The sequence below is a fragment of the Astyanax mexicanus genome, chromosome 19 (assembly GCF_023375975.1).
Source record: "Astyanax mexicanus isolate ESR-SI-001 chromosome 19, AstMex3_surface, whole genome shotgun sequence".
Lineage (NCBI taxonomy): Eukaryota > Metazoa > Chordata > Actinopteri > Characiformes > Acestrorhamphidae > Astyanax > Astyanax mexicanus.
In genome coordinates this window covers 808,007-819,720 of record NC_064426.1, presented here as the reverse complement: position 1 = coordinate 819,720, position 11,714 = coordinate 808,007, and the positions used below count along the sequence as shown (strand labels likewise).

General features: G+C 40.9%; 1 protein-coding gene across 1 annotated transcript in view; it reads left to right on the top strand.

Annotated features, from left to right (window-relative positions):
• The window catches only part of LOC103037566 (protocadherin Fat 4), a 118,520-nt gene that overhangs the window by 100,406 nt on the left and 6,400 nt on the right, over positions 1-11,714 (top strand). The window contains exons 10-14 of the mRNA XM_022676656.2: positions 1,917-2,021; positions 2,744-3,051; positions 7,889-7,974; positions 9,112-9,291; positions 11,389-11,513. Of these exons, the coding sequence (XP_022532377.2) occupies positions 1,917-2,021; positions 2,744-3,051; positions 7,889-7,974; positions 9,112-9,291; positions 11,389-11,513 (804 nt within the window). The remainder of the gene's footprint in view (positions 1-1,916; positions 2,022-2,743; positions 3,052-7,888; positions 7,975-9,111; positions 9,292-11,388; positions 11,514-11,714) is intronic.

Genomic DNA, 11,714 nt, shown 5'->3' with positions numbered 1-11,714 from the left:
CAGCACAACCACAGATATTAGTCAAAGGCACATGCAGCCAGTCCTTACGCACAAATCCAGCAGTGTTTTGATCCAAGAATAATATTTGCTTCCAAGCAATTGGCGAGGTGTTGTAACTCTAGCACGAGCTGATGACTGCCAAGAGCCATTTGCTGTTAGGGTTACGGGTTGGGGGGTATCAGCTGTGATGCATATCAACTTGTCATGTTTACTTTAAAGGGAAAGGGATGATGCAGTTTTGACCCTAATAAGGACAAAAGCGTAGGCGGCCCGAGAGTGCACTTGAGTCGAGTTTCACTACCTGCTTTCCCCGGCTAAAAGCCTTCGTGTGTTTGTACTTTTTTAAGAGGTCTGGAAGTTAAGAGTTCATCTGGCCCACTGTTTAATGCAGTCTTAAAGGGGAAGCAGCAGCAGCAGCAGCAGCAGTAGTAGGGACTCTTCAACAATGCTCTTCTGTTCATCGCTGAGAGCATCGGGCACATGAAAAGCCAGCTAATTAGTACAGCTCCCGTAGTGTCAACACGGGATGTAGCGTCATACATCACCCCTTACTAAAAGTAACGGGCAATTGAAGGCTTCATAAATACAAGGACGGCTAGTGGCTGTAAGGGGAGTGAGTGCACTAAAGCGTTTGCGATAACATTAGTCTGAATCAGGTCTGTTTGGGCAGCTGCTGACTGTAGTTTTTGGACGGCGCTGTTCGAGCGCAGCCGCAGCAGACGCTTTGTCTCTGGCTCGCTCGGTCTTTGAGTCATTACTGTCCTTTTTTATTATGACCATAACAAACGATCGCCAGCGAGCGATCGCGTCGGAGGCCCCAGATGAACGGGGGCTGCTGAAGAATTACACCTATTGACTTACAGTAGTTTGCCTGCCCTTCTGCTGAACCCCCAACTTCCTGTTTTGCAGGCCTGGTTGTGGCGGAGGAATTTATGTCCCTTGAGCTATTTGTCTTGTGCCGTAGTCCCGGCGAGTACAAATGAGAGAAATCAGAGCTAATCTCAGCTTCAGCACTTTCATCAGTTTGCTTTTGTGCATGGTGCCTACCATATTCTGTTGATCACAGTCATTCTTCTGGTGTTTATTTTGTGTTCTCTTTTTTCATTGTGGATGTGTGGTCAGTTTCTGTGCTGCGTATGTTATTGGGCTCCCAGAATCAGAGAAAACCAGATAGATACTCCAATCAGGCATAGCAAAAGCTTTATTATTATTATCTTGTTGTTTATAGATTCATTATCCACTTCTTTAACTGTTTAACTGATCATGTAGGACAAGGGTTCTTTACTGGTCTCAGCCCGGGACCCAAATTTATAGAATACAAACCAAACAAATTTATTTTTAAAAAGAAAGCTTTCAAAAACCCATTTACCCATTTACTTATGCATGCAAAATAAATTTAAGAACAATTTTTCTAAACAACCGAAGAGGAACATGACAAACTACGTGTATAAAAGTTACTACAATAAAACTAAATATCAAAACTGCACAAAATACAACTCTCTAAAAAATAAGAAAGCACTAATATTAAAAATGATGAGTTTCTTTAATTTTATCAAACTGAAAATCTCTGGAATATAATCAAGAGGAAGATGGATGATCACAAACCATCAAACCACCAAACTGAACTGCTTGAATTTTTGCACCAGGAGTAAAGCAGCATAAAGTTATCCAAAAGCAGTGTGTAAGACTGGTGGAGGAGAACATGATGCCAAGATGCATAAAAAAAAACTGTGATAATTTTTTTTCCAGAGCTGTAAGTGTAAAAGTATGGTGTGGATAATGGTGCAATAAGGGGAGGGGAAGAGTAGAAAAAGCCCTGGTGGATTCTGGGAGCCCCATACGTGAGCGACCTCTGGCCGGTTGCTGATGTCATCCTCACCTCATTCGTTTTCATTTGTGTTGTTTCATGAACTCAGGGAAAACCTGTGATTCCATCATCAATTACTGTGAGTGTAACCCCTGTTTTAACGGAGGTTCCTGCCAGAGCCGAGTGGAGGGCTATTACTGTCACTGTCCGTTTGGTAAGTCATCACTCCAGCTGCAGGAACCAGGTGTTTCAGGCCTGTTCTCCAGCACTGTTTATCAGAGACTCACTCATGTTCCAGGCCTTAGTGGAAGAAATATTCAAAATTTAAGTACAGACCAAAAGTTTGGACTCACTTTTCTTTATTTTCATGACTATTTACAGTGTAGATTCTCTCTAAAGCATCAAAACTATGAATGAACACATGTGGAGTTTTATGTACTTAATAAAAAACATATTCATATTATATTCTAGTTTCTTCAAAATAGCCCCCTTTGCTCTGATTACTGCTTTACACACTCTTGGCATCGTTCTCTCAATGAGCTTCATTCAATAGGTGGCCACCTGAAATAAAATAGTTTTCCAACAGTCTTGAAGGAAGGAAGGAGTTCCCAGAGGTGTTTATTAGCACTTGTTGCTCCTTTGTCTTCTTCACTCTGTGCTCCAGCTCACCCCAAACCATCTGGATTGGGTTCAGGTCCGGTGACTGTGGAGGTTCAGCTCATTTTTTGTTAAGTACATAAAACTCCACATGTGTTCATTCATAGTTTTGATGCTTCAGTGAGAATCTACAATGTAAATAGTTGTGAAAATAAATAAAACGCATTGAATGAGGCCTGTACTGTACGTAAAGAGTTAAAAAAGTGAACCTAAAGTTCTCAGAGTGTGAGAAACTCAGTGTACTAATTCACTAATGTTGTGTACGTTGCTGTTGTGTAGGCGTGTTTGGAAAACACTGTGAGCTGAACAGCTACGGGTTTGAGGAACTCTCCTACATGGAGTTTCCGAGTTTGGATCCCAACAACAACTACATCTACATCAAGTTCGCCACTCTGAAGGAGAACGCCCTGCTGATGTACAACCACGACAACCAGACCGGCGACAGGGCCGAGTTCCTGGCGCTGGAGATCCACGAGGGTCGCATGAAGTTCTCCTTCAACCTCGGCAGCGGCACCTACAAGCTGATGACTACGGTCCGGGTCTCGGACGGGCAGTTCCACACGGTCATCGCCAGGAGAGCTGGAATGGTGAGTCAGTGCTGGATTCTCTGATTTCCTGCAGAATCATTTTTATTAGCTATGATTTATTGTTATTTTATTGCATGCTATTTGTTCCATTGCACAATTTCTCCTCTGATTGTACGCAATCACTGCAATACAGAGATTTTCTGAAATGCCAAACTAAAAAAAAAATTGCTGAAGCCGAGTGAAGGATAGTGAAGCTGACACTGATTTGCAGTCGTGTTTGGTGCTTTTCACGCAGTGCCTGAAACACGAGGGCCATCTGAAGATGGGTTTGTCGGGTTTGATGGAAGGGTGTTTAGCAGCGTGAAATGATGATAATCAAACTGCCCGTGCCTGTTGATTTTTCTCATGGTTCGTGCCTGGTCAGTAATTACGTTTGATTACACCTTGTCGTTGGTAATTTACACAGCACTGCTGAAGCGGCAGTTTGGATTTCTATGCAATTTGCTCGAAATCCACTTGTTTTTCTGAGCTCTGCACTATCAAAAGACAAATCATTTAATCATAAAAATTATCTCAACATGTTAATGCTTTTACTTATTTACTTATTACTCATTAATTACAATAAAGTTACTTAAAACATTTGTTAAAGCCTATTAACAAATCCACTGTTTGGTCAAAGTAATATTAGGATGTAAACTCAACAAGCGTCCAAGTTTCCTTAAGGAACGACATAGCCTTTGTGTAGCCTATGCATAGCCAAGGACCACGCGACATAACCATACATGCACCCCACTACAGCACTTGTGATTGGTCTTTCATAGTGCGACGCAGAGGTTAGGACACATGAATGCAGAAGTATATAAATGTGTAGCTGCATAGGGCGCTCGCACAGTCATTGACCTTAAGACTCTTTGTCTGGGACGTACATAGCCACGCCCTCAATTAATCTTATTACCCATTGGCTCCAAACATCACTGATTATTTGTATACTGGGTACTTTGTGTATAATATTTTATTCAATTTATAAGAGTGTCCTTAATTCAAATCTCCAGCTGGTGATCCTACTTTATGTTCTTCATTCAGAAGGTAAAATCGTTACATTTTCAGGTTTTTAGAAGTAAAGATACTGAGAAGCTATAAAGGAGTTTTCCAGCATATTTAAGACCCCACTTTTAGCAGGGAGCCCCTCAGACTACAGCAGACTGGTGGGATGTGGTGAAGTTGTGGGAGGGATGGATGGAGGGAGGGATGGAGGGATGGAGGGAGGCTGGTGGGTTTGAGGGGGTTCGGTTCTGCGGAGGAGTGGAAAGGGGGCGGGTCTACAGAGATTCCCCGCGGAGGTGTAAAGAAAACCTGATCCCTGTGTTTGGAGAAGGTGATGTGGGTCAGTTAGGTGGTTTCTGAGCGTATGTGTGTTTTTTCTCTCCGACGTGGATTTTAAGCAGATGTTAAAGTCATAAGCAGCCCCTGGATGTCCCCCTGTGGTTCAGGTCCAACCCAAGAAGTCAAGGCTACTTTTGTTTAGTTAAGATGTTCCAGTTTGGCTCTGAGGCAGCTGCCGTTGTTTTTACTGCGCTGTTATGAATTCAGCTTTTCTCTGTTTTCGGCCGTGAACTGAAGACGCGATCTGAAGAAACCTTACCAGCCCAAAAACATCTATCTCTATTACCCTCTATAACCACATTCATAACAGATTATAATGCATTCATAAGGCTTTATAAACATGGTTATCAATATTTATAAAAAGGCATTACCAGTACATAATAATATAGTCCCACAGTGAAAGTCTGGCACTTTAGGTAACACTTTCTATGAATGTTATCTCTATTAGGCTTTATAACCACATTCATAACATGTTATAATGCATTCATAAGGCATTATAAACATGGCTGTAAATATGTATACAAAAAATGCATTACCCATTATAGCCATGTTTATTAAGAATTATCACTTGTAATCAAAATACATTATAAGCTGTGCTTATAAATAGTATAAATCAATCGTTAATAATCTAGTACCAGAATGAAAGTGTGGCACTTTACTTAGAGCGCATCAAAATCCTGTTAAAACACATTATAACTGACTATAACTAATATTGTGTTATGTATAATATGGTGTTGTTTGGTAACACTTTCTATGAATGTCATCTCTATTAGAATCTATAACCACATTCATAGCATATTATAATGCATTCATAAGGCATTATAAACATGACCCGAGCCCGAGTGAAGATTGTGGCGAGTTTTAATGGATTCTTACCTGGATTTGAAGACGCAGCAGCTCCAGGTTAAGGCGAGGACGCGGGGACGTTTGGAATAAGGGAATAAGGGAAAGTTGAGGCTGTTGTAACCGACTTCCTTCTGGAGACGAATTCCAGCGCTGAAGCTTCATCAGACACTCAGAGACACGGAGATACGAAGACCCAGAGACACGGAGACATGGAGACACCAGTCCAGAAGCCTCTGGTCTGAATTAAGACCACACTGTCGTGACAAAACAAATTCAGACTAACCAACAAACATTAACACGATGCTGAACGGTGGCTCCGCGTGGTCTGAGACAGGCCTGAGATCCTCAGAATGTGTTTTTATTCTGTCGGGGTGACCAGATTGTGTTGTTTAGGAAAAGAGACACTGGGGACAGATGGGTATTGTCTGTGGTTGGGAGACGTGGCTGTGGGGCTTTAAGTCGACTCAAAGTGTAGGAACTGTAGGAACATGGCCATGTGTTTTTAAATAAACAGCTCAGAATATTTACACGTTTTACATTTTCACACTAATTCTGGGCTCACTTTGGGGAGGGGCTCATTATCACTGGTTTGTTTTCACACATAAGAACTCCATTCGAACCGGATCATGCATGCATATCTTTATTGTTTGTAGGATCGCTATTTTATTGTCATTTTTATTGGATAAAACTCAAAACTCAAGAGGCTTAAAACATTGCTTGATTTTGATATGGAACTCCAGGACTTGCTCCAGCCCTATCACAGCATGCTTTATTAGGACATACTGATAGAAAAAAGGGAAGTAATGCTGTAGGTGAAAGCATCAAGGTACAAAATGAACCAGCCATGTAACCCCACACGCAGCACAGGGAGCGGATAGATAAAATGCTCTAGAACTATAAATGGATCATAATGCATCATTAGCATTTATTTTTATAACATGTTATACATTAATACCTCAAAAGTTATGCTTGTCTTAAATATAAAATAGTAACTATAGTCACTTATAATGCATTATAACAGGTCTGCGTGCACTCCAAGTAAAGTGACAGACTTTCATTGCGGGACTACTATTAGATTATTAATGATAGATGTTTACTGTATACTATTTTAACATGCATATTATAATCACTGCTTATTATGTATTATGAACATATGGGCTGGTATGGGTTATGCATTGTTATAAATGTTTGTAGCCATGTTTATTATGACTTATGAATGCATTATAACAAGTTATGAATGTGGATAAAGAGTCTAACAGAGATTAAATTCATAGAAATCGTTACTATTATATTTTAATACCCTTGATTTCAGAGGAAAGTGAACGAGCAGGTCTGGGATCAGGTTTTCTGGTTCTGTGGACCCTGAGAGCAGATCCTGGATCAGTACGGCTGCCGGTTTGCGGCGGTGGTCGATGGTGTTTGAAGTGTAGAGCAGTGGTAATAAAAAGGCCAGATGTTGGAGTCATGCTGTAGCTCAGCTGTATCAGTGAACCCCGGCGCTGCGGAGGACAAATGCGTCTTGTTTCCAGCACTGGTTTGTTTTCTCCTCGCCGTATTTCACCGGCTGGAGCCGCGGCTCTGCGTTAGCGATTAGCGGCGGAGGCTTTCGCGGGTCTCCCGGCGGTCGGGGTCCACGGCGCTCGCCTTGTTTACCCAGAGGCCTGTGTGGGCACTAAGCCTTGCCCCTGTTTTTCAACACCTTTGCGCTCTTTCCAGCTCTTTCCGTCCCTCCTGCCACCCTTTTTCCCTCTTCCTCGTGTTTTTGGCTACGCCTCATAAACCGCAGAGTTACGGGTCTGAACACAATGGCTGTGAGGAGCCTGTTTGTTTAAGGATGGAGAAGAATGATGTTTCTATTAAACTTACCGTAACTCTTTATTTCACTCACAACAATCCTCCTGATCCCTCTCCTCATCTGAACTTCAGCTGGAAACACCGGGGTCACCTGAGGCTCCTCAGCTTTGACTAGCTGAGAAAGGCAGAAATGCTAACGCTAATGTGCTAAAGCGCTAAATTGCTAAAGTGACTGTGGAAAATATTCAGGCTGTGGTTTCACTTCCTTCCTTTCTACAGTAACAAAGCCAAATGTGTCTTACCTACTGCAGATAAACTTATCCTCTGCTCTTCCTTTCCTGGGTTAGTCCTGATGAGTGCCAGTTTTATCATTTTTTTTACTTTATTTAGTTGATTACTTGTTGCATCTCATAATCTGAGATATTAGAACATTACTCAAATATTCACTATTCACTGTATACCTGTAACTCTACCTCTTCACTACTTTACTTTAACTGATGCTCTCAAACACTTTATTAAGAGACAAAAAATTCAAGTAATTAACTCTTGATGAGTTCAGCACAGCTGTTAACTGAAAGCCTGAATTCCAAGTGACTCTGCATTTTTAATGTATTTTTTATATTTTGCTTGACTTTAGCATTAACATCCAGAATATGCAGAATGCATCAGATTTTAAAATAATAATAAAACTGAAACTTATTTCATTGTGTGACTAAACTTTTTACTGGTATTTTATATGTTTTGTTTTATAAAAGCTCTTTACTGTTCTGTGTGTGAATTTTGAGCAAATGCAACAAATGATTAGTTACAAAGATGAATAAATGCTATCTCTCTCTCTCTCTCTCTCTCTCTCTCTCTCTCTCTCGTTCATTAGGCTGCATCACTGACGGTTGATCTGTGTGGGGAGGAGCAGGATCCAGGTTACTGTGCTGTGAGCAACGTGGCTGTACACACCGACTGGTAAAAACTATTTTATCTACATTTTTTATACTCAATAGAAAGTTACAACATGTTTTTTTTATATAGATAAAGAAAACAGCACATTTTCTTAATATGAAAACTTGCAATTATCCCAATATTTACAACATTTCCCCAACCGGTTCTACTCAGACCCCCAACACCAAGTCTAAATACTGCTGGTCTGTGCACAGAGACTCCCAAACACCACAACTACCTGCTGCATTTAAATCCTAGATTTACTGCTACAGGAACTAGAGCAGTAGTGTCAGTAATGGTCTCTGAATAAATGTGTTCATTAGAATTGATGTCCATAAATATTTGGACGTGTAGTTTTAACTGCAGTATTTTTATTCTCTGTATTTACTGTAATTACTGTGGGTTTATTTAGCTGAGCTGCTGGAGGTGCTGAGAGACCGGCCGACCCGTTTATTTATACAGGGGGGCTGAGATCTGATCCCAGAGGTACTGACCCTCCTGTGCTCTCTTTATCCCTCTTTCTATCCCTCTATTTCTCGACCTATCTCTCTCTATATCTTTCTTTCTCTCTCTATTCTTTTATCTCTCTCTTTCTCTCTATCCCTGTATCTTTCTATCTTTCTATACCTCTCTCTCTATCCCTCTATCTATCACACTCTCTCTCTCTTTCGGTTTCTCTCTATCCCTCTATCTGCCTACCTCTATCGTTCTCTCTCTCTTCCTTTCTCTATCTCTATCATTCTCTCTTTATCTATACTCCTTTATCTCTCTCTGTCTCTTTATCTCTTTCTTTTCTATCCTTCTCTATCTATATCTCTCTCCCTCCCTCTCTATCTGTGTCTCTCCCTCTCTTACTCTCTCTTTCCCTCTCTCTCGGTCACCCTATGCCTCTCTATTTCTCTCTCTCTATCCTTCTATACCTTTTTCTCTATCCCTTTATCTCTCTATTCTTCTCTCTCTCTCCCTCTATCTCTATTCCCTATGTCTTTATTCTTCTCTCTCTATCCTTCTATACCTCTATCTCCTTTATATCTTTATTCTTCTGTCTTTCTATCTGTCTCTCTCTATCCCTCTATCCATCTCTATCCCTTTCTCTCTCTATCCATTTTTGTCTATTTCTCTCTCTCTCTCTCTCTCTCTCTCTCTCTCTCTCTCTCTCAGGATTTTGGATGTGCAGCCTAATCGTTTGTCAGTAGGGGGCGTACGCTCCATTGAGCCCCTCCTGCACCGCAGGGGTCAGGTGACGACTCACGACTTCGTCGGCTGCATCATGGAGTTCGCCATCAACGGACGTCCCCTGGAGCCGTCCCAGGCCCTCGCGTCACACGGCATCCTGGACAGGTCTGTAACATTTATAACACGTGTAACTACCTCCACCAAGTTTGGAAGCTGTACCTTACTTTGGTTGATTTGCTTTGTAGTGGTATTACTACTCTATTACTCCACCTACAGGATATTCAGTTCAAACTTTTGTTCTATAGAAAACTTTTCTGGTAAAATCTGGAGAAATATTGGTCCAATTGGTGTAAAAATTGGTGGACAGCATCACTATTGGGTCTTTAGTAGATGACCAAACTCATGTTCTAGTGGAACCAGTTTAACACCTTTAAAAAGTCTTGTTATTATTGCCTCGCTCTCTTGTGTTTCTGTGGATAAAGCTGTGAGTTTTTAGAGCAGGTTCTGGATCAGCAGGACTCTGGACACGCTGAGGACGGCTTTAGATTACAGTATAAATGCCTGAACCGCCCACAGAGCTGCCTGCTGACTACTAAACACCCTCGGGAGCTCAGATGATCAGCAGCTGGACACTCCAACCAGCAGCTGAGTCTGAGATCTTACTGTCCTTCAAAACGAGCAGGAGAAAATAAGGAAGTTTTTAGTTACGTAAAAATATCTGAGATACGAGTTTAAAGCAACAGGACTTCTGACTGAAGATAAAACCAGTTTAGAACCAGTGGAAGATTCAGAAGGTTGGGACTTGGTATGGTCTTGGTGGAATACCAAAGAATAACTCTATTTCTATGTTCAAATTAAGTAATTAACCAAATGAATTGTGTTTAATAAACTTAAGCCGTACTAAATTTAAGTTTAAATATGCCATGTTAGTCATTCACTGCAAAAAAATATATAAAATCAATAACCATGTGAATTTCTTTTAAATGTAGTCTAAATACAACACGTAATATTACTCACTTTTGTGAGATGGTTAAAGTATAATTACAAGAATTAATAACTAATTCTATAATCCTTTGTACAGCTCTGGAAAAAAATAAGAGAGTACTTAAAAATTTACCAAATTTAAAAATAAAACCTCTGGAATATAATCAAGAGGAAGATGATCACAAACCATCAAACCACCAAACTGAACTGCTTGAATTTTTACACCAGGAGTAAAGCAGCATAAAGTTATCCAAAAGCAGTGTGTAAGACTGGTGGAGGAGGAGGACATGATGCCAAGATGCATGAAAAAAACTGTGATTAAAACCAACCAGGGTTATTCCACCAAATATTGATTTCTGAACTCTTAAAACTTTATGAATATGAACTTGTTTTCTTTGCATTATTTCAGGTCAGAAAGCTCTGCATCTTTTGCATTTTATTTTTTCTGATTCAGCCGTTTCACACATCAGTTGTGTGAGTTAGGAGTTTAGAAGTAGGAATAAAAGGAGGCGTTGAGTTTGAGTTTAATACAGACGCTCTTCTCTAAATCTCACGCCAAACCTCAGTGTGTAATCCGACACATCGCCTGACCTTGTCATTTTTATTCTTTTACACACACACACACACACACACACACACACACAGTGAACCCGCTGGCCTGTAAAGCAGTCTTGGAGAGCAGAGCTCGGCAGCGCCGCTCGCTGGAGGACCGGCCACTGTGTTTATGGGTTGATATATTAAGGACGGAAGAAAAATTATAATACGTCTGCAAAAAGATAAAATAGATAAAATATACATAAATTAAGACCTATAGCTTATGTTAAACAACAAAACTTGCCAATTGATTAAGCAAATGTTCTTTGGTATGTAAGATTTCTTAAAAATAAAAAGCTTTAATCTATACATGAGCCGCCAACTGTGCCCACGCAGCTTGATTCAGGGCGTGTCAGTGTGTCTTTGCTATCATAACGACAGGAAAAGTATACCTTGCGTGTCTCGAAAAGCAAAGTAAAAGGCATGTACTAATCTAATAGCATGTACTAAACCAATCAGAGTGTCTCTTGTTCATCATTCTCTTTAAGAGTAGAATCAGGTGAGCTCTGTCTTTGGCGGATTGCTATTGTAACGGTGCAGCTACCTGGACGTGTCCAACAAACTCTTCTCAGCAGAGGAAACTGAGCTGCTGGTTGACGCTGTGAAGGATGTTATTTTAGTTAGTACTTGTTTACACTTAGCGTATGTTAATGTCAGGTGTGTGTGTGTGTGTGTGTGTTGCAGATGTCCCAGGATGGAGGGGGCGTGTGCTGCTAATCCCTGTCGGCACGGTGGCACATGTTTGGATATGTGGTCGTGGCAGCAGTGCCAGTGCAGCGAGGGACTCACCGGGAAACACTGTGAGAAATGTAAGTCCCCAGAGTGTCTGAATACAAGTACACCAGCCTTAAGAACCAGGACTGTTCGGATTTTTACATGTTTTTTATTCTATGCACTCAATCATTACAGAGTTTGCAGATAGGACTGTTTGGAATGTTGGAGTTTGTAGAACAGGAAGAGTGAACAGTGTTGGAGTTTGTAGAACAGGAAGAGTGAACAGTGTTGGAGTT